The following is a 23,693-nucleotide window of genomic DNA, read 5'->3' as shown; positions in this document are numbered from 1 at the left end:
TGAACCTCAGTGCTCAGTGTCTGCACATCAGGGCTGTAAGACGTCACCTTCATTTTCACACAGGCTTGCAAGCTGTCATCTGTGAGGCGTGATCGATGTTTGTTTTTAATATAGTTCATGTTGGAGAAGACCTGCTCACATACATATGTGGAACCGAAGATCGACAGGACTCCAAATGCATACTTTTTCATGTTTATATAAGTGTTGGGGATGGCATTCCATGTTTCGAATACAAGTTTGTCCTGTTTGGGAAGGTTTTCAATATCACTCCATTTATGATTCTGAGCCAGAATGGCCTTCTGACGGGCAACATCCTCAAGAGTAGCGGTCAAGCATTTGAACTTGGACACCCATATATCTTTGTCGGCTATATCAGCCAGTTCCAGCTCAAGATCAGGTTGACTTACACCTGGAAACGCAGTCATATTCAATAGGGATGGATCGATCGCCAGGGGAGTGACAGGGAAGGATAATGTGTTTTTTTCCTCTCTGAACCCACAGAATCGTTTCCCAAACGAGCTTTGCATTGCGGTGATTGCAGACTTGAAATATTCCAAATTTATCGTATCATGACTTTGTTTGAACTCTCTCAAAGAGGGAAAGTGAGACAGTGTACCTCTCTGGAAATCTTTGACAAACACTGTCAACCTGCGCTCAAATGCCAAAACCTCCTCCAGCATGTGCAGGGCTGTGCCTCCTTTCCCCTGAAGGGTTGTATTTAGCGTGTTTAGATGGGCTGTCATGTCTACCATAAAATGTAATTTTTCCAGCCAGTCTGGCTGTTCCAGCTCAGCAAAGGTAAGCTCTTTGCTGGCCAGGAAGGTTTTTACTTCTTCCAAACATGTGACAAAGCGTTTTAGCACCTCTGGACAACCACTGGACCTTGTTGTGGAGCAGGAGGTCCGAATATTTGCTTTCCACCTCATCCAATAGCAAACGAAACTGGCGGTGGTTTAAACCCTTTGCCATTATCTTATTAACAATCTGAATGACCACATCCATCACTTTTGTGCATTCGGGGGGAAATGTTTGAGCACACAATGCCTCTTGGTGCAGGATGCAATGAAATGACAGCAGCGTTCTACCCAGTGCCTTCTGCAGTAGAGCCACAAAGCCCTTCTGTGCTCCTCTCATGCTCGGTGCCCCATCAGTAGCCACTGAGACCAGGTGGTTGGTGTTTATTTTTTTAGCACTTAAAAAGTCCAGGACAGCCTTACAGATATCCTCACCCCTTGTTTGGTCTTTTAGTGGTATCAGCTCAATCAGTTCTTCCTGTGGCCCAAAAGAGTTCACATATCGGCAGAACAGCGCTATTTGTTCAATATCACCTTTATCTTTGGACTCATCACAGGCGATGGAGTACGCCACAGCTGAATTAATGTCTTGAATTTGCTGTTTGCTAATGTTTTCTGCCATTTTTAGGGTTCTGTCTTTAACAGTCTTCGCAGACAGAGGCATGTCTTTGATTTTCTGCACAATTTCATTCTTGTTTTTGAAGTCCATGTATAGATGTTCCGAAATCTTAATGAATGCTTCTTTTATATACTCTCCATCTGTGAACGGCTTCCCGTGCTTGACTATTTCCTGAGCGGCTACAAAACTAGCATATGTTGTGTAATTTGCAGACTTCACCCAATTCTTGAAATTATTTTTGCTCCTATCAACCTTCCTCATAAGTTCTGCAACGGCTTTTCGTCTCTCATCTCCATCTGGATATTTTTCAGCAAAGGCTGTGTGTTTATTCTGGAAATGTCTTGCAATATTTGACTTTTTGTTGTTTGCAAATTTCTCACCACATATTAAGCATACTGGTAAACCAGTCTTGTCAGTAGAGAATGCAAATGATTCTGTCCATGTATCATTAAACATTCTGTTTTCTTCAGAAATTTTTCTTTTCTTGCCTTTATCCATGGCTGGCCTACCGGGGGTCCAAAACAGGGACGTAATTAGAAATCAGAGGGCTCCATAGCAAAATTTGCTATGCCCGATGTCAGGGAACTGACATCAGAGCGAGAGGCGAAGGGGAGGCTCCCAGATTCTGCTGGCGAAGGACCCAGCACCAGGGGGAGAAGCAGCTCGGTAGAGGGGGAAGGAAATCAGCGCAACACCAGGGATAAAGGGGGGCAGATGGGGGAAGCGGAGAGAGAGCTCCGGGATTCTTCTCTGGACATCAGTGAGGAGAGCACAGGTCCTCCACTACCCACGCCCACCCTGCGCAGAAGACTCCCGCGCAGTGAGAGGAGGAGGCGACTGGGAGTCAGACAGCTTCTATGCTGGAAGAGGTTTAAGAAACGCCCACAGACAGATTCTGCTAGCGACTGAGACAGCTACGCGGAGATGGGCTGTGCAGTCAGAACGGTTTAACAAGGCAATTAAGCCTAGAGAGGCGGCAGTTTACGCACGAGTAACTCATACCCATTACACCCAATAATCAATGCCCCAAAATGCCATAGAAAAATAATCAGGGCCCCAGTGTACCATAAATCATAATCCGTGCCTGATGTAAATAATAATTAATAATGAGGGCCCAATGTCATCCTCGTCATTATAAAAATACCTTTTTTGACACTTTTTTTATTATTTCTTTGTTTGACCCCTCAGAATTACTCCTCCTCATAGAAATAAACATTAAATTAACAAGTTACCTTTTTTTGAGTGTGTGTTCTTCACTCCCCTTCAAAACAGTGACCAGCGTATATGCCCCCTTTCAATGCAGCCTGCTTACAAAGGCGGGACGACAAAGACCAGCAATAAGCTGTTGCATAACGTTCCCCAAGGAAAGCGTTAGCTATTCACCAAACTTTCCCCTGCTTAGGTTTAAAAAGGGGCTTCAAGCAACTAAAAAGGGGCTTCAGGCAACTAACTCCCACGTGGAATTGCCTATAGTAAGATGGTGGCCGCCTCAGAAGACCACGTGGGCAGATAAGATGGCTGCTGGGACGATCCGGTTACCCAGCAACAGCACAGCTGCTTCCAACGCTTTTAAAAGCAGCCTGCAAAGCAAGCGTTGGAGCGCCGAAGCCACCTCACCCCCACAAGGAGAATGCTGCGCGTGTGACCAAATAGCGAGGACTTACTTTGCTAGAGACAAGCCCCGACGCTACCACAAGCCTCCCTCTCTTCGCGCCGCCCAGCCTCCCAAGAAAAAAAACACACTTCAAACGGTCACAAAGCACAAATTCCACGCCACCGCAACTTGATCCGCCCACAACCTGATCCACCAGACGCGCCGAGTCCTCCCCAGGAAAGGTAAAATGCGGCGATGAGCTTGCGTAGCGCGCTGGGCTCCCAGCAGCGAATCGACTTGGATAGGCAGCAAGCAATCCAAACGGAGAGGTTTTCGGCGTGATCAAGGCGCCCCCAGTAGATAAGGGAGTGATCCACTCATAAGCGGCTTTTTGCGTGTTTCCGCCCAGAAAATGCGCCTCCTCCCCTTGCCTCCGCCCCGGAGCTGCAGCAAAGGTGTTAAAGAGCCGCATGCGGCTCCGGAGCCGCAGGTTGCTGACCCCTGGACTAGAATCTTTAGCAGGGGCAGCTCTTTCCCAGGGAACTCCTGCTCTTTCAAGTATGGCAGGGCCTTTTCAGTCATGGCACCCGACCTTTCAGAATAATCTCCCAAAGAGGTTCACCTGGCCCCTGCTTTGATGTCCTTTCAGCAAAGACTTTTAGAATTTCCCCTGGTTCTTGAATTCATGGGCAGGGCGCTTGTGGCCCTCCAAACCCTGCTGTAGTACACAGGAACATAGGAAGCTACCTTATATTGAGGCAGACCATTGACCCATCAAGCTCAGGACTGACTACATGGACAGGCAGCAGCTTTCAGGCAGAGATCATGCCCAGCCCTAGCTGCACACACTGGTGACTGAGCCTGGAACCTTCTCCATGCAAAATGGCCGCTCTGCTTTTGCGTTACTGCCCTTAACAAACTGCAACTCCCACCCCGATCACTGGAGAAGTTGCCTACATTTGCTATAATCTAATCTAATACATCTCTGCCACTCGGTTTATGTTGCTCTCTACTGGCTGCTCTAGTAGAAACCTTAGTGGTGCAGCTGCAGCAACAGGGATCGCCGACACTGCACCCTCCTGGTGTTGCTGAAGTGGAACTCTCATGAGCCCCAGTCAGCAAGGCCAGTTCTTAGCAATTATGGGAATTTTGGTCTATCAACATTTGGAGAGCACTATGCTGCCTGCCATAAAGAAGGCTGATCACCGAAGAATTGATGCTTTTGATCACCCTTCGATCAAAAGAGGAGAGAGATAAAATATTGAGCCTTCATTACCAGAATACTCTGACAATACACGAATCAAGAGTGGAGATATTTAAGGATATTCCGAAACACTTGCTGGACCTTAGGTCTAACTACGGAGATTTGGTGACACTGTTGAAAGGTAATAGAACCATCTTTAGGTGGGAATTCCCCCAAGGCCTAACTTTTACCTTTAAAGGTAAAAAGTTTAAAATAAGATCAGTGGAGGAGAAAGAAAAATTTCTGAGAGATCACGAAGAAGACCTGCAAAAAGGAGTGGAAGAAGATCCAAGGGCCTTACGACCAGGAACATCAGACAAAGTACCACCACCCTTGGGATTGGACAAGTTACAGAAAGTGATACCACCGTCAGAACAAGAGGAGTTACTGGGAGCAGTTGGAGGAAAAATAATTTTAAAATACCATGTCTCTGCAACTATTAAGCTGGAACATTCATGGACTTAATTCCCCGGAGAAAAGGAAGAAAGTTTTTTATTTATTGAAAAAGGAACAATTGGACTTAATTTGCCTACAGGAAAGCCCTTTCCGCCCTTGCAGCGGAGAGGGTGTTGCGGGCAGGATCCTCCCACATCCGCGGGGGCTTCCCTTGCCCCCGCAAGACTTGGGGGAATCCCTGGGCGTGTCTGCAACCCAGCCCGCCAATGGGCGGGCGGGGGAGGCGTGGCCCGGGCTATTTAGGGCCAGGCACGCCCGGGGACCGCCCTCTTTTCCCCTCGCCCAGCTGAAGAGCGGTTTTCCCATCCCACCCACCCTTAGATTAGCTAGACTTGGCCTTGCTATGGACTCCGGTTGGTCGCCGCAAGGGGCCTGGTAGGAATTTTTCCAAGTTGGCGCAATTTCCTGCCTTTTGGTTTTTTCGCCTACCTCGTAGCAATCGTCACAACTTTCTCGGCATTGGCGGTTAGGCATTGGCATGGGGCAATGGTTAGACAAATGGAGGGGGGAAGGAAGCGCCATCACCTTCCCCCAATGTGAAGGGGTAGTCCGGTAGAGGACTCCGGGGGGGTGGCCTTGTCCGAAGCCTTGTGAGGTAAGGCCCCCGGCACGCCCCCGAGCGGTGACACCCGTGGGATCCTAGTTGGCGTACTTCAACAGGACTCCCGCGGTTTGTGTTCAACCCTTCCCGGTCACCATGCCGGGTAGTCGATAGGAGCCAATGCCTAAGGCCAATACCTTCAATTTCCGTAATCAATAAAGTTGTGGCCATTTACGCCCATTAACCTTATATCATTGTGTCCGTGTCTTCATTTCATTGGGGGAGGTAACTTGCCACACAAACACATGTGATAAGGCTACACAGGAAAATATTGATCAATAAGAGACTGGGCCAAGAATTTATTTCATCGGACAAGGTTAAAAAGCGAGGAGTAGTTATCTATGCAAAAGAGAGCCTATCACCGAAATTTGTTTTTAAAGATGATCAAGGAAGATTTATAGCAGTTGAAATTTAAACACAAGGAGAAAAATTTCTGATAGTAGGAGTATATGCACCGAATGAGGGGAAATCTGAATTCTATAAGAAGTTGCATGAGACTTTGTTGGACTATATGGACTACCACATTATTTTGATGGGAGATATGAATGGAGTGGTATTGACAAACATGGATAAGTCGCAGAGACAGGTAGTCACTAAGGATGGTAGACTACCAAAAACTTTTTTTGAATTGACTGACAATATGGATTTGATTGACATTTGGAGAATTAGGAATCCCTTGGGTAGAGAGGGAACCTTGTCTGAAGCCCAAAAGACATGGACAAGAATTGACCAAATCTGGATAACTAGAGGACTGGCACCTAAGATTTGAAAGGTAGAGATCTGCCCTAAGACGTGCGCCGACCATAATGCCGTATTTTATTTTTATTTTTATTTTATTTTGGTGTAAATTAATAAAAATTATGTTTGGAAAAAAATAAAAATAATAAAAAAATAATAATAATGCCGTGAAAATGGAGGTGAAACTAACACCAACCGGTTCCTTCAGATGGAGGATGAATGACACCTTGTTTAGAGATCAAGAGGCTATTAAGAAGGCCCAAAAAACCTTGAGAGACTATTTTGAGATAAATTTGAACACTACCGTGGAAAAAAGAGTAATCTGGGACGCAAGTAAAGCAGTTATGAGGGGGTTTCTGATTCAACAGAACTCATTAAAGAAGAGAGCTCAAAATGAGAAAAAAGAAAAAAAAATTGAAGAGGGCGAGAAGAAACTGAGAGTGAAACCCAATTCACAAGAGATTCTGAGAGAAATAAAATTACATCAAGTGCAATATATGAAGATGATGAATCAGGAAATTGAATGGAAAATTAAACAAATGAGACAAAGGACTTTTGAATCGGCAAATAAATGTGGGAAACTGCTAGCTTGGCAGATGAAAAAAAGACAAAAGTTAAACACTATTGCTAATTTAGAGGTGGATGGAAAGAACATTCAGAATCCAGTGGAAATTAGAAAATGCTTCCAGAGGTAATTTAAACAACTATATACACAAGGGCCCCAGAAAGAGTCTGACATAGACCAGTTTTTGAAAACAAACGGATTGCAAAAGATTTCTCAAGAAAATAAGATAATGTTGAACTACAAAATTACGGAACAGGAGGTAGAAGGTGCCATTCAGAATATGCAGTTGGGAAAATCTCCAGGGCCGGATGGCTTAACCTCAAAATACTATAGAACCTTGAAGGACTGGATAATTCAACCAGTAAAGGAGGTTTGCAATGAAATTTTGGAGGGGGGAAAAGCGTCAGTCGTGGAAAGAAGCATATATTACACTTATACCAAAAACTGAGTCTGAAAAGACACAACTTAAGAACTATCGACCCATATCCCTGTTAAATGTGGATTGCAAAATATTTGCTGACATTTTGGCTAAAAGGCTAAAAAAAGTACTAGGGGAAGAGATACATAAGGACCAAGCTGGTTTTCTCCCAGGCAGACACTTGTCTGACAACACAAGGAATATAATTAACATTTTGGAGAAGTTGCAAGAGGACATTAACACTAAAGCAGTTTTAATCTTTGTGGACGCCGAGAAAGCCTTTGATAATATTTCTTGGAGTTTTATGAAGAAAAACCTTCAGGGGATGGGGGTCGGTCAAGGGTTTGAAAATGGTATAAGTGCAATTTATTCAGAACAAAAGGCTAAATTAATAGTTAACAATGTGGTGACAGAGGAATTTAAGATAGAGAAAGGGACATGACAAGGCTGCCCGATTTCCCCATTACTCTTTATTTCGGTCCTGGAGGTTTTGTTAAATATGATTAGAAGGGACCATCTGATTAAGGGTATACAGGTCGGAGCCAAACAATATAAATTGAAAGCCTTTGCAGATGACTTAGTATTGACATTACAGGAGCCAGAACCTAGTACTAAAAGAGTATTAGAACTGATCCAAGAATTTGGCCATGTGGCAGGATTTAAGTTGAATAAGTTAAAAACTAAAGTCCTTGAGAAAAACTTAACAATGACTGAAAGAGAGAGGTTTCAGAATGAGACAGGTTTAACAGTGGTTAAGAAGGTGAAATACTTGGGGAATAATATGACAGCCAAAAATGGGAATTTATTTAAAGATAATTATGAAAAATGCTGGTCGGATGTTAAAAAGGATTTAGAAATATGGTCAAATCTGAAGCTTTCCTTGTTGGGTCGAATTGCTGCTATAAAGATGAATGTATTGCCAAGAATGCTGTTTTTGTTTCAATCACTACAAATCTTAGACAAAATGGACTGTTTCAAGAAGTGGCAGAGAGACATTTCTAGATTTGTCTGGCAGGGCAAGAAGCCCAGGATAAAATTTAAAATATTAACTGATGCAAATGACAGAGGTGGATTTGCCCTGCCAGATTTTAAACTCTATTATGAATCAGCAGCTTTCTGCTGGTTGAAGGATTGGCTGCTTCTTGAGAACACAGACCTTTTGGATTTAGAAGGTTTTAACAATGTTTTTGGGTGGCATGCATACTTGTGGTACGACAAGGTTAAATCACATAAAGCATTTAAAAACCATATTGTCAGGAAAGAATTGTTTAACGTCTGGACAAGATATAAAGACTTACTTGAAAACAAAACCCCAAGGTGGTTGTCACCGATGGAGGCAAAGGCCCAGAAAAAGCTCAATCTGGAGGCCAAGTGGCCGAAATATTGGAGCAGGAAGGAGATAAACTGAAATTGCAGAGTTTTGAGAAACTAAAAGATAAAGTGTGAGACTGGCTTCACTATTACCAAATAAGAGAGGCCTACAATTTAGATAAAAAAATTGGCTTCCAGGTGGAAAAATCAAAGTTGGAAACAGAATTGTTAGATCCCAAAACAAAGATACATTCAAGAATGTATAACTTGCTGTTAAAATGGAACACTCAGGATGAGACAGTTAAATCTGCTATGATTAAATGGGCACAGGACGTTGGACATAACATCATGTTTGCTGACTGGGAACAGTTGTGGACCACAGGTATAAAATTGACGGCATGTAATGCCTTAAGAGAGAATATTATGAAAATGATTTACAGGTGGTACATGACACCAGTCAAGCTTGCAAAAATCTATCATTTGCCCGATAATAAATGTTGGAAATGTAAAGAAACTGAAGGTACATTCTTTCACCTTTGGTGGACGTGCCCAAGGATTAAGGCTTTCTGGGAAATGATCTATAATGAAATGAAAAAGGTATTTAAATATACTTTCCTGAAGAAACCAGAGGCCTTTCTTCTATGCATTGTCGGCCAATTGGTGCCAAAGAAGGATAGAACTTTTTTTATGTATGCTACAACAGCAGCAAGATTACTTATTGCAAAGTATTGGAAGACACAAGATTTACCCACTCTGGAAGAATGGCAGATGAAGATGATGGACTATATGGAATTGGCAGAAATGACTGGCAGAATCGGAGACCAGGGAGAAGAAATGGTGGAAGAAGACTGGAAGAAATTCAAAGACTATCTGCAGAAATACTGTAAAATTAATGAATGTTAAAATGATGTTGGACTGAAAATAAGTGGTTTTGGTATTAAGGCTAATAAGAATATGTAAATATAGATAGTTATATGGATGAAAATTTACAGTTATAATAGGTTAAGAATATAGAGTAAAGATAAATGAAAGAGGGTAAGGATTTGCTGAAAGGACTTTGTAAACGGGAATACAAAAAGGGGAGGTGTGAGGAGGTCAAGGAAATAAGCAAATGAACCTAAAGATATTGAAAAATGGATTATTTCTTTTTAAAGATATTTTTCTTTTCTTTTCTTTCTTTTTTCTACTTTTTTAACTATCTTTTTTTGTATTTTTTATCACACTGTTTTTCTTTTGTGTAAAATCTCAATAAATATTTTATTAAAAAAAAGAAGAAGAAGGCTGATCACCGAAGAATTGAGGCTTTTGAATTATGGTGCCAGAGGAGACTCTTGAGAGTCCCATAGACTGCAAGAAGATCAAACCTATCCATTCTGAAGGAAATCAGCCCTGAGTGCTCACTGGAAAGACAGACCGTGAAGCTGAGGCTCCAATACTTTGGCCACCTCATGAGAAGAGAAGACTCCCTGGAAAAGACCCTGATGTTGGGAAAGATGGAGGGCGCAAGGAGAAGGGGACGACAGAGGACGAGATGGTGGGACAGTGTTCTCGAAGCTACCAGCATGAGTTTGAGCAAAGTGCGGGAGGCAGTGGAAGACAGGAGTGCCTGGCGTGCTCTGGTCCAGGGGGTCACGAAGAGGCGGACACGACTAAACGACTAAACAACAACAAATGCTGCCTACCCTGAGCTACACACAGGCAGGAAAGTTACAGAAACATGACTCAGTTTGCTTCTCCAGATAGCAGAGACCAACAAGTTACATCCTTGTAATCCTGGTTTTGGCGCTCAAAGTCTTCCACGTGGGCAGCAAGGTGGGAATTGACCATGCAGAAGCTGGTATTGTTGCAGACAAACCTCATGGCCACACACCCCTTGTTACCCTGCAGGGGCGGAGCAAAGATGCCTGTTAGTGAGCAAGCAGGAAAGAGGGGGAAACTGGTTGGCAGAGATTAGAAAAACAGATAGACAGACAGAAAGATAGACGTAGGGAATTCCGCTGTCAGGGTCTACTCCCCATCTTCCCCATGATGCCTGTGCCCACTGTCTCCCTCATCACTTCCTTGATGCGGCTGAGCTGGTCCTTCCGGACAAAGATGAGCAACATCATTCCGACTAGACGGACCAGCTGCACCTAGAAGATGCAAGGTACTGGGATGTCTACCAGCTCTGTTCATTGCTTGCTGTCCTGGGCCGGCTGGATGCAGATTGGAGTGGCAGGTGGCACCAACTGGGGATCCCCCAAGGGAAGAAGGCTCAGAGCCAGGGAACTGGTGGGGGGTCGTCAGAGGGCGAAGAGGGAGCAGACTGTGAGCAAGAGGAGGTGTTGGAAACTGAAGAGGCAGGAGGGCAGGAAGATTCTGTGGCAAACAGCAGCCCAGAATCCGAGGCAGAAGTGGAGGCTGGAGGCGGAGGTCAAGAGGCAGAGATCAGGCAGGCTGCTGAAGAAGCCAGGGGGTCTCCCCATCCTGCTGCGATCAGCTCCCCTCCCTGCTGGTCTCCCAGAACACAGAGAAATTAAGAGGAGGGAGCAAAGACAGGCAAGGTGCCAGAGTCTCAGGTTGCTAGGGAAGGACCAGGGGGAGGAGGAGACTTCAGAGAGTGGTGGGAGGGTAGCAACCTTCAGCCTTCACAACTACCTCACTGGGGCAAGAGCTGTTGGGAAAGGTTTCTGTGATCACGAGGCCTGCACGGTTTGGGTTTCTTTGAATAAAGAATGTTGGCTTCTTTTGAATAAAACACCACTGACACCAGGTGTTTTTTATTGCTGACCTCCTCCTCCTCCTCACTCCAGCTCCTGACAGCTGTCTGGCTGCTGAAGAAATGGGTGGGGTTGGACTTACTTTCTTGTACTTGGAATTGGAACGCAAAGCCTTTTCCACAGCTGTCAGCCACTCTTGCTCCTTTGTCGAGTCCAAGTAGAAGAAAGCCTCTGTGCTCAGGTCCAGCTCCTGGAACCGAATGCCCAAGTGCCAAAGAGAAGGATGTGGAACTGCAGGAATAGGACTCCAATCGGAACAGACGTGCTGGTTAAATATGCAAAGACAACAGGAGTGTGCAAGGGCAGGCAAGATCAGGACCAAGAACAAACAAGTAATGCCAGCCACTTCTTCCTCAGCTTAGCTATTCGGGGCCCCAAAGGAGCTTTGCTAATGAAAGAAAAAACGCTTTTCCCTTGTATTTTTTAAGATGTGTCAGCCAGCCTGATATCTAAGCACTATCTCAGTAGCCACAGGCAACCAGAAATTCTTTGAAGGCAAGTGAGTTGGTTGATCTCTCCATTCTTCCTTCACCTGGCAACCTGGTTTCCAGGCTGGCTTTCCGGGAGCAGAAAACCACCTCTCAGATCTGCTGTGCCAAGCTTGTTTGCCCCGTAACACCCTTGTCCTCTTTGCAAACCTCCTAAATGGCTAGCCTTCTGTGTTTCCATGCTGGCCATGAAGGAATGGGCATTCCTGACTCTGAAAACAGCACAGAAATACAGCCTGTCTAGTAAAGGGGTAAAAAGAGCAAGCTAAACAGCCTCTGTAAAACAGTAGCATCTGAAGCTGCTAACCACATACTGATAAACATATCATAAAAGCAGACATGAAAAACAAATGGCCACTGAGTACTACTAACAGTTGGACACGGGTGGCACTGTGGGTTAAACCACAGAGCCTAGGGCTTGACGATCAGAAGGTCGGCGGTTAGAATCCCCACGACGGGGTGAGCTCCCGTTGCTCAGTCCCTGCTCCTGCCAACCTAGCAGTTCGAAAGCACATCCAAGTGCAGATAGATCAATAGGTGCCGCTCCGGCGGGAAGGTAAACGGCGTTTCCGTGCGCAGTTCTGGTTCGCCAGAAGCGGCTTAGTCATGCTGGCCACATGACCCGGAAGCTGTACGCCGGCTCCCTTGGCCAATAAAGTGAGATGAGCGCCGCAACCCCAGAGTCGGTCACAACTGGACCTAATGGTCAGGGGTCCCTTTGTTGTTGTTGTTTAGTCGTTTAGTCGTGTCCTCTTTGTGACCCCATGGACCAGAGCATGCCAGGCACTCCTGTCTTCCACTGCCTCCCACAGTTTGGTCAGACTCATGTTTGTAGCTTCGAGAACACTGTCCAACCAGGGGTCCCTTTACCTTTACCTTTACCTTTAACCTACTAGTACTTCACCTTGGTCTTCCAGCACAACAGTGGCTGTTAATAGACTCCATTGTCAGGCAACAGGGGGTCTTTTGCTTCTCTGCTGATTAGCTATTTCTTTTTGGCTTTAGCTAAACATTCAGCGTACCCAAAAGACAGCTTTTGCTGATTTCACAGAGGGAGAGATCAAGTTCATCCCGACGTACAAATTTGACTCTAAAACAGATCCTGCTTGATAGTTGAGCCTTTGTAAGTAAGTCCTCTCAATCATTCTTCTGCAAGGCTTGTTTGTTTTTCCTAGTCTGCTGAGATGCTAGTAGTGTCCTGCCTTTCCATCCTCCTGAGCAGGCTAGTAAAAAATATATTTTAAACAACAACAATATATTTAAGCAACCACACTACCTGGGGTGTAAGAGACATCCATATCTTTCTCGTATAATTCCTCTGTGTATTATTGCCACCTCTTCTTGACGTCTTCTGCTTCTGTTAGGTTCTTTCCACCTTTGTCCTTTATTATGGTACTCTTTGTATGAAATGTTCCTTTCATTATTATTATTTTTTTTAAAAAAATATTGGTTTTTCACAATTTGTATAAACACAAACAATACACAATACAAACATACTAACACATAAACAAACATGTATAATTTCAAATCCTTTTTTCTTCACCGACTTCCCCGTACCTCCCCTTTCTGCATCCCAATTTCCAAATTTGTTTCAGCAAATCCTCCCCCTTGATTTTATCTAATTTTCCCTTGTTCTTTTCTTTTACTTAATCTTTTACAGCTGTAGTCCCCTTTTTTCTATAACCTCAACATTTTAGCACTCATTAATTTTACAATATTTCTTAAGATAAATTTTGAATTTCTTCCAATCTTCTTCCGCCGTCTCTTTCCCCTGGTCTTGGATTCTGCCAGTCATTTCAGCCAGTCCCATATAGTCTATCACCTTCATCTGCCATTCTTCCAGAGTGGGTAGATCCTGTGTCTTCCAATACTTTGCGATGAGAATTCTTGCTGCTGTAGTAGCATACATAAAAAAGTCCTGTCTTTCTTTGGCACCAATTGGCCGACAATGCCCAAGAGAAAGGCTTCTGGTTTCTTGGGGAAAGTACATTTAAGTACCTTTTTCATTTCATTATATATCATTTCCCAGAAAGCCTTAATCTTCGGGCACGTCCACCAAAGGTGATAAAAAGTACCTTCAGTTTCTTTACATTTCCAACACTTATTATCAGGCAAATGGTAGATTTTTGCTAGCTTGACTGGGGTCATGTACCACCTGTAAATCATTTTCATAATATTCTCTCTTAAGGCATTACATGCCGTAAATTTTATACCGGTGGTCCACAACTGTTCCCAGTCAGCAAACATAATATTATGACCAATGTCTTGTGCCCACTTAATCATGGCTGATTTAACTGTTTCATCTTGTGTATTCCATTTCAGCAACAATTTTTACATTCTTGACAAATTCTTAGTATTGGGTTCTAACAGTTCTGTTTCTAGTTTTGATTTCTCCACCTGGAAGCCAATTTTCCTGTCCTGTTTAAACACCTCCATTATTTGATAATAATGGAGCCAATCTCGTACTTTAACCTTCAATTTCTCATAACTCTGTAATTTCAGTTTATCACCCTCTTGTTCCAAAATTTCCCAATATTTTGGCCATTTGGCCTCCATGTTAAGCTTTTTCACGGCTTTAGCCTCCATTGGCGACAACCACCTTGGGGTTTTATTTTCCAACAAATCTTTATATCTAATCCAAACATTATATAATGCTTTCCTAACAATGTGATTTTTAAAAGCTTTATGAGCTTTCACCTTGTCATACCATATATATGCATGCCATCCGAAAACATTGTTAAACCCTTCCAAATCTAAGATATCTGTGTTCTCAAGAAGTAGCCAGTCTTTCAACCAGCAGAAAGCTGCTGATTCATAGTACAGTTTTAAGTCCCGCAGGGCAAATCCCCCTCTTTCCTTTGCGTCAGTTAAAATCTTAAATTTTATTCTGGGTTTTTTCCTTTCATAGCTCCAGTTTTCTTGAACAGATCTCTGGTTCTTCCCATTCTGTTGTTTTCCTCTATTTCTTTGCATTGCTCGTTTAAAAAGGCCCTCTTGTCTCTCCTTGCTATTTTTTGGAAATCTGCATTCAATTTCCTGTATCTTTCACTATCTCCCTCGCATTTTGCTTGCCTTCTCCAAGTCCACCTTTCCTTTTTTTTAATAGATATTTATTGAAGTTTCAGAAATTATATAAAGAAAACAGACAAAACACAGACAAAAAAACAAGTATAATTTCAATCCCTTATTTTCTTATACCTTACTTCGCTGACCTCCTCCTACCTCCCCTTTCTGTATTCTAATTTCAAATTATTTATTCAGCAAATCCTCTCCCTTAATTTCATTTAGTTTTTAACCTTTCTTTTCTTTTAACTTAAACATTACTGCTATAAACCACTTAGCTTCTAAACCGTCATCATTCTAACATTCATTAATTTTGCAGTGTTTCTCAGCCCTTCCTTCAATTTGTTTTTGATAACCTTATTTTCATTTAGTTTAGTTCATTAAAAAAAAAGAGAATCCAGTTTTACCTTGTCCAAACTTAAACATCGAACTTATACATCAGTTCTTATTCTTAAAACATTTTTTCTAAGGTCGACCAAGATTCCCTTCCACGAATTTCCCAATTTATATAACAATAACAAACAAAGTAAAAAACGAAATAAATTGTAATTATGAACCCTTTGGATTCCCAAACTCCACCCCCCTTTCCCGGTTTCAGCCCCCAACAATGTCCATCAGTCTTAATCTACTATCAGCCTGGAGATCTCACATCCGAGGCTCTTAATGGTCTCTCAGTTCCTCTCTGCCGGTCTTTTTGATAGACCTTGATATTAAACACCAAATCTTGGAGAAGCTCCGGCCCAACAGGGTCCATATTTTTTCCATCTAGGCCTCCATACTTAAGAGTAGAGCCTATGGGGTGTTCCATTTCTTGTTTCTTGCTCCTTTCCAGTTCAAAAATCCCCAAAGCTCTAACCTCCACCTTAATCACTTCCGGAGGCGGCGCGAAACGGCAATGGCGGTCCTCTTTACGCTGTGAAGAGGGGCTCCGCAGGAAAGGGTCGTCCGCTGCGGCAGAGCGGAGACCCGCTAAGAAAAACCACAGGTAGAGTGAGCCTGTGGTCGTGGGACTCGGCGGGCACCAAGAGCGACCTCGGAAACGAAGAAGGGACCCCGTAAGGGGCTCCGGAACATGGAGGGGGTAGCGGTGCTGTGAGTTCATCGCTCTTTCCGCGGAAGTGAAGCCGCGCGGCTGCTGCTGATGAGCGCTGACCTTTCTTCTTTGAATATTCGATTTTAAACAACATACCCGTGAGTAAGAACCTCAAGATTTTTGAATCTAAATTTGTGAAATTTGGCTGAAAGCGGGAGACGTTAAAAAGGAAGTCCGTCTTCCGGCTCTGCTCAAAGTATCAAGCAAAGGCTTATAAAAGCTGAAGCGCTGAGAGGGGTTTTTAAAAGAAGTTGGAATATACTCTGCAAATTCGGATTTGACTGTTTAGAAGTAAAAAATCGCATTTGTGTAAGTGGATTGGACATAGATTGGGACCTCTTCTCCTCTTTTTGGTGGATTACAAAGCTTTGAGAACCCAGCTCTCGGGCTGCCTGGATACAAAAGAACCATCAGACTGCGGTAACTGTATTTAAAGTTAAAATGTTACATCGGGGCTATCTGTAAGATACAAATAAGGAACTGTTGCATGCACCATTGTTAAGAACTTTCATTTTGATTTGGGTAAATTTCTGCAAGTTTAAAGTGAACTTTGAAGGTTTTCTCCTCTTTTTTTTTTCCTTCTTCCATTTTTATTTGGGAACTTAATGGTGGAAACTTTTCATTTCGTTTTCTAACTTTTGGGGAGCTCCCCCTACTGGACTGTGGAATATCTAGTCTCTGAGAACTGCTGGTTGTTTTGCAAATCCTCTGCTTGGATGTTTATGTCTTGGACTGCTTTTCCCATGGGATTTACAATTTGACCTTGATACATGGACAGCTGTGGAATGAGTGGCGCTGCAAAAACAAGGGCTGCCAAAAAAGCAAAACAAACTGAACTGTTGCAATCAACTTTGCCTGTGCTGCCACGTAGATCATCTGTCCCAATTGTTACAGGCCTGCAAGAAGGAGAAGCTAAACAGCCAGCTCTTGGGGATATAGCTTCAGGAGGGCTGGATCCAGTCTCTAGAGAAATATTGGACCAGCTGGCAGCATTAAATAAGAAAGCTGATGAACAGGCGACTAAATTTGACCAAGTGACAGCTACAATTAATAAATTGACTGACCAAGTTGCTCAAAACACACAGGCAATAGGGAATATTCAAATAACAACGGCAGAAAATCGTAAATTGGCTGAAGAAGCAAATTTAAAAGCAGAACAAAATAAAAAGAAGATTGAGGAAGTAAGAGGGGAAGTAAGACCACTGAGCAGACAGATCAATGAACAGCAAGCTTATCTGTCCATGGCGGAATTGAAAAATCGGGAAAGCAATCTCAGGCTGAGAAATATACCAGAACTTGAGAAAGAAGATTTGATTGGTTTCCTGACAGCAGAAATATCAAAGTTCTGGGGTTTAGCAGAAGACAAGGACTTCAAAATTGTCACCGCCTTCAGATTGGGAAGAGTGGCGAGGAAGGACAAACCAAGAGATTGCTTGATCATTTTGAGATCTAAGCAAGAAAAAGATAATATACTCGGCCTACACTTTAAAAACTCACTGGTGATTCAGGGAAGGACAGCAGAAATCTTCAGAGACATACCGAAACAACTTTTGGACTTAAGAACCACATATAAAGACCTCGCAGGACTATTGAGAAACAACACAATCCCCTATAGGTGGGAATTCCCTCAAGGACTATCTTTTAATTTTAAAGGGAAAAAAGTAAGAATTAGAACAGCAGAGGACCAAGAAAAGTTCCTGAACGACCACGGGGAGGACCTTCGGAAAGGAGTAGCAGGAGTTTGGCCACCACCTCCGTCTGGCTCAACACCCGCCCCACCTCCAGACTTAGACGATAAGGGAGACGCATCCCTACTGGTTGACAAACTGATTCAGGATGTCTCTGCAGCTACTTAGTTGGAACAGTCATGGTGCAAATTCCCCCGAGAAAAGAAAAAGGATTTTTCATATATTGAGGAAAGAACAATTGGACATTATTTGCCTGCAAGAAACACATGTGACTAGGCTCCATAGGAGAGTTTTAATTAATAAAAGACTAGGCCAAGAATTTATTTCATCAGATAAGGTTAAGAAAAGAGGGGTAGTGATTTATGCAAAGGAGAACCTATCACCAAAGTTTTTGTTTAAAGACGAACAAGGAAGAATTTTGGCGATTGAAATACTAACACAAGGAGAGAAATTTCTGATAGTAGGAATATATGCACCAAACGAGGGGAAATCGGAATTTTACAAAAAGCTGCATGAGATAATGCTGGATCATATTGACTATACTAACATCATTCTGATGGGAGATATGAATGGGGTGGTCTCCACCTACATGGACAAGTCACAAAACCAAAACTTAACTAAAGATGGCAGACTACCTAAAACCTTTTTTGAACTAACTGACAATATGGACTTGACTGACATATGGAGGACAAAGAACCCCTTAGGTAAAGAAGGGACATTCTTTTCTGAGGCCCACCTATCATGGACAAGAATCGACCAAATCTGGATAACTAGAGGACTGGCACCTAAGACTAAAAAAATAGAAATCTGCCCCAAAACCTGCTCCGACCATAACGCTTTGAAAATGGAACTGAGACTTACGCCAGCTGGATCCTTTAGATGGAGAATGAATGACACCTTGTTTAGAGATCAGGAGATTGTGAAGAAGGCCCAAAAAACGTTGAAGGATTACTTCGAGATAAATTTGAACACTTCGGTGGAAAAGAGAACAATCTGGGACGCGAGCAAAGCAGTTATGAGAGGGTTTCTGATCCAACAGAATACTATTAAGAAAAAACTCTGGAATGGGAAAAAAGATAAGATACTAGAGAAGATAAGAGACGGTGAAAAGAGGCTTAGACTTAATCCAAAGTCAAAAGAAGTGTTAAGAGAAATTAAATTTCACCAAACACAATATGCGAAATTGATAAATCAAGAAGTTGAATGGAAAATTAAACAAATGAGACAAAGATCGTTTGAATCAGCAAATAAATGTGGAAAACTACTAGCATGGCAGTTGAAAAAGAGACAAAAATTGAACTTTGTTACCAATCTGGAGGTTGAAGGAGAAAGTATTCAGAAACCAGAAGAAATTAGAAAGTGTTTCCAGAGATATTTTAAAAAATTATTTACTCAAGGGCCTCAGGCAGAGACTGAGATAAGCCAATTTATAAAAATTAATGGACTGCAAAAATTATCTCAAGATAAACAAACAACCCTGAACTATAGAATAACACAGCAGGAAATTGAAAGTGCCATTCAGAATATGCAATTAGGTAAATCCCCAGGCCCAGATGGACTTACCTCCAAGTATTATAAGACATTAAAGGACTATTTGATCCAACCACTAATGGAGGTATGCAATCAAATTATGGAGGGGAAGGGGGCACCAGAATCGTGGAAAGAAGCTTTCATCACTTTGATACCAAAACTGGAATCTGAAAAGACTCAACTTAAGAACTACCGTCCCATCTCACTCCTAAACGTGGATTACAAAATTTTTGCTGATATTTTGGCAAGTAGATTTTAAAAAGTCTTAAATGAAGTAATTCATAAAGATCAGGCAGGCTTTCTCCCTGGTAGACATTTGTCTGACAACACTAGGAATATTATTGACGTTTTGGAGTTATTGCAGACAAATTTGAATACGAAAGCACTGTTAATTTTCATAGATGCAGAGAAGGCCTTTGACAACATTTCTTGGAAATTTATGAAGAAAAACTGGGATGGGAGTGGGAAGGGCGTTCCAAAATGGTATAGAAGCAATCTATTCAGAGCAGAAGGCTAAATTGATAGTGAACAATGTGGTGACAGAAGAATTCAAAATTGAAAAAGGGACACGACAGGGGTGCCCCTTATCACCTCTGTTATTTATCTCTGTCCTGGAGGTGCTGCTGAATTTGATTAGGAAGGACCAGCTGGTGGAAGGAATACAGGTCGGAGCGAAACAATATAAACTGAAAGCTTTTGCAGATGACTTGGTTTTAACATTACAGGAGCCAGAATCTAGTACAAAAAGAGTTTTAGAATTTATTCACGAGTTTGGTCGGGTGGCGGGATTTAAGCTGAATAAACAAAAAACTAAGGTCTTGGCAAAAAATTTGACACCTTCAGAAATAGATGGGTTCCAGAAGGAAACGGAGTTAAATGTGGTTAAAAAAGTGAAATACCTGGGGGTTAATTTGTCTGGTAAAAATTTGAATTTATTCAAAGACAACTACGAAAAATGCTGGTCAGAAATCAAAAAGGATTTAGAAATTTGGTCAAGATTAAAACTTTCCTTGTTGGGAAGAATTGCAGCCGTAAAGATGAATGTATTGCCAAAGATGTTGTTTTTGTTTCAAACCCTACAGATTGTGGACAGAGTGGAAGGTTTTGGAAAGTGGCAGAAAGATATCTCGAAGTTTGTCTGGCAGGGCAAAAAGCCCAGGATAAAATTTAAAATACTAACAGATGCGAAAGAAAGAGGGGGATTTGCCCTGCCGGACTTAAGGTTATACTATGAAGCGGCATCCTTCTGCTGGATGAAAGATTGGTTCTTACTAGAAAACACTGATGTCCTAGATCTGGAAGGGTTTAACAATGCTTTTGGATGGCATGCATATTTGTGGTACGACAAGGTAAAGGTGCATAAATTGTTTAAAAACCATATTGTCAGGAAAGCTTTATTCATTGTCTGGACTAAATATAAGGATTTACTTGAAAACAAGACTCCGAGGTGGCTTTCACCAATAGAGGCAAAGGCCCCAAAAAGACTTAATATGGAGGGTGGTTGGGCAAAATATTGTGAGATAATAGAAAAAATTGGAGACAACTGGAGGCTGCAGAGCTTAGACAAATTAAAAAACAAGGTGCGAGACTGGTTACATTATGCCCAAATTCAAGAGATTTTTAAAAAGGAGAAAAAAATTGGTTTCCAGGTGGAAAAATCGAAATTAGAGACAGAATTACTTGAACCAAAGATTAAAGTGCTTTCAAGAATGTATAACTTGCTGCTTAAATGGAACACTCAAGATGAGATAGTTAAATCAGCCATGATAAAATGGGCTCAAGACATTGGGTACAACATTATGTTTGAAGACTGGGAAAGGTTATGGACCACCGGTATGAAATTCACGGCATGTAATGCCTTGAAAGAAAACATTATGAAAATGATATACAGGTGGTACATGACCCCAGTCAAGCTTGCAAAGATATATCATCTGTCCGATAATAAATGTTGGAAATGTAAGGAGGCTGAAGGAACATTCTTTCACCTCTGGTGGACATGCCCAAGGGTGAAGGCCTTCTGGGAAATGATTTACAATGAGTTGAAAAAGGTATTTAAGTATACCTTCCACAAGAAACCAGAGGACTTCCTCCTGGGCATTGTCGGCCAGAGAGTGTTAAAGAAGGATAGAACTTTCTTCTTATATGCAACTACAGCAGCAAGAATTCTTATAGCCAAACATTGGAAGACACAAGAGTTACCCACGCTGGAAGAGTGGCATACGCAACTGATGGACTACATGGAGTTGGCCGAAATGACTGGCAGAATCCGAGATCTGGGAGAAGAAACAATAGAAGAGGACTGGAAAAAATTTAAGGACTACTTACAAAAACATTATAAGTTATATGAATGTTGAGAATTTGCTAAGTTTTGGAAAAATTAGCTTCAGCAATTAAATTTGAAAATGGTGGAAACTAAGTTATAACCATGAAAAGACCAAAGTTTAGAGTAATCTTTTTAGGATTGATGATGGGGAAAAGTGACTTAACAACAAGTACTCTAAACCTAAAATATAATTAGATGAAAGTACAAAAAACGCATGAAACAAGGTAACAATTTGCTGTTATTTTTATTGTAAAGAATGCAGGGTGTGGAGGATGTGGGGAAGTCCAGTAGATTACGAAAAATTGCCTTGGAAATATGAATATTTTCTTTTCTAACTTTTTCTTTTTCCTTCTGTAAAGTCGCTTTTGTTGAGTTATCGATTATGTATTTGAGCCTGGAAAAAAGCAATAAAAATATTATAAAAATAAAATAACCTCCACCTTAATCACATTTGTAATCCCTAGGTCTTCTGATCTCCACATAAGAAGATCTCTCCATTTCTCAATCTCCAATTCAGGCCGGGCTTTCCACATCAGATTTTTATTTTCCTTTATTGCCATCATGCCAGGCCTCTAAGTAGAACTCTCTTTTAACATCTGCACACCAGCTCCTCCTTCCTTTTCTTCAGGGGCGACATATGTCTCCTTCTCCATATTCTCAAAACTCTCGGATTTCTCTATTTGTCCAGTTAAATAAGCTCCTTGTTTCCAATCCTTATCCGATCCAAGAATGTTATTTACTGTTAAGTCCAGAGTTGAAACATTTGTAGCCATAACATCAAATTGACCTTGTAGCTTTCCCAAGAGAACAAATGCCCTGTCCAATTCAACCTGGATTTTCTCTCCTCCAGCCATTTCTGTAATGTCACTAAGTCCCTCTAGGGGGATTTTAGTTCCTTAATATTCTTTTCAGCTCGAGTCCAGAAATCCAGTTATTTTGTAACAGCCCTTCCTTATTGTCAACAAATTGTAACCAATGTAACCGGCAGAAGCAATAAAAACAGGGTTCTCTTTTTCCGTCTTGACAGCTGACTTGACAGCTGTCAAGCTCTTCAATACTTCATCAACAGGCTCTCTCACGGGGCGATCCCGGGCCCGGGGGGCAAGTCCACCTTTCCTTTTGAAGCAAAATGTCCTTGAAATGGGGGAGAAATGCCCTGCATGAAGTCTTGGGTTTGCAATTTGGGGAGAGGGAAGACTGTCTGCGGCGCTGGGGAGCGGGCAGGCTGGCGAGGCCCCCTAGATCTAGAGGCCCTAGGCTTCAGCCTACTTAGCCTATACATAAATCCGGCCCTGCCTATGTCACAGTGAGCACAGGCCCATCGATCACGTGCAAGCCATTCTGCGTGTTGGGAAGGAGCCTCCTGTTCTGGGCCAGGGGGAAGAGTGACACCAGCAGAAGACTGGGTGGTGGGGTCGAAGCTGATCCCAGGGAGCACGTGAGGAGTCAAGGCTTCCCGCATGAAGGCCTCGCTTCCCCTAGAAGTCCCTGCCTCCTGGTCTGTGTTCGCTTTCTTCTTCAGGTACAGTGCCAGCATGTTCTGGATGGTGCAGCTGCTTTCGGGGGAGAGCTTGTAGAACTGGTCCACAGTAGAAGAATAGCCATGAGACGGGTGAGACTCCCGCAAGGCGTCCCCAAAGTCAGGGGAACATAAGCGCATTTGAAGAGCCTTGCTGGGTCAGGCCAAGGCCCATTCAGTCCGACATCCTGTTGGCATGTAGTTGGTCCACCACAATTGCAATATTATTGCATCCTTCAGGAATGGTGTGTCCAGCTCCATCTGAGTCATCATCCAGGCACGCTGTGGAGCTGCATGGATGAGAGATGGGCATCTTCGGCCAGTCAGGGGTGAAGATCTGGCAAGATCCCCTGTACTGAGCAGAAAAGCAAACTCTTTGGCCTCCGAGATCTCTCCCAACTCTCAGCAGCCCTCACTGTGAGCCATACTAGAGGAATTTTGCCCTGCTTTTCCTGAGCTACAACACAGGAGCGCACCCCCAGGGGGCCATGATGTGGTAACCCTGGCGAAGCATTGCAGAGCAACTGAGAAAGCAGAATGATGTTTGCGTGGACAGTCCATTAGAAAGCTGCACTATTATTGCATCGATAGCACATTGCAGAATACGGCCCCCTTCCAGGCAAAAACATCTGCCGTTTACAGAAAGATAAAACCATAAAATCAGGAAAAACCTACAGTACATTAAAAGAGTAATAATTATTTTACCTGCCTTAATTATAATAAAGCATTGACATGCATATTTTAAATTAGCGGTTAAGGTCTTAAACTACACATTTTAATAGTTTCACATCTGTATTCTTTACTGTGTTCTAGCTTATAGATTTTGATTTTAACCTACATATATATGAGAGCCAGTGTTTGGTAGTGGTTAAGAGCGGTAGTCTCGTAATC

At 42.6% G+C, this 23,693-nt stretch overlaps 1 protein-coding gene across 1 annotated transcript in view; it reads right to left on the bottom strand.

Moving 5' to 3' along the window:
- LOC310697807 (inositol polyphosphate 5-phosphatase OCRL-like) overlaps nucleotides 1-22,943 on the bottom strand; it is a gene marked incomplete at both ends in the record, with an annotated part of 45,158 nt that extends 22,215 nt beyond the window's left edge. Inside the window, 4 exon segments of the mRNA XM_083484439.1 lie at nucleotides 10,101-10,243; nucleotides 10,351-10,471; nucleotides 11,181-11,329; nucleotides 22,613-22,943. Of these exon segments, the coding sequence (XP_083340565.1) occupies nucleotides 10,101-10,243; nucleotides 10,351-10,471; nucleotides 11,181-11,329; nucleotides 22,613-22,943 (744 nt within the window).
- Nucleotides 22,944-23,693: the final 750 nt, after the last annotated feature.

The sequence above is a fragment of the Podarcis liolepis genome, assembly GCF_965112155.1.
Source record: "Podarcis liolepis genome assembly, chromosome: W".
Taxonomy (NCBI): Eukaryota; Metazoa; Chordata; class Lepidosauria; order Squamata; family Lacertidae; genus Podarcis; species Podarcis liolepis.
The sequence above is the reverse complement of the archived record's forward strand: the minus strand, read 5'-3'. Positions and strand labels throughout refer to the sequence as shown.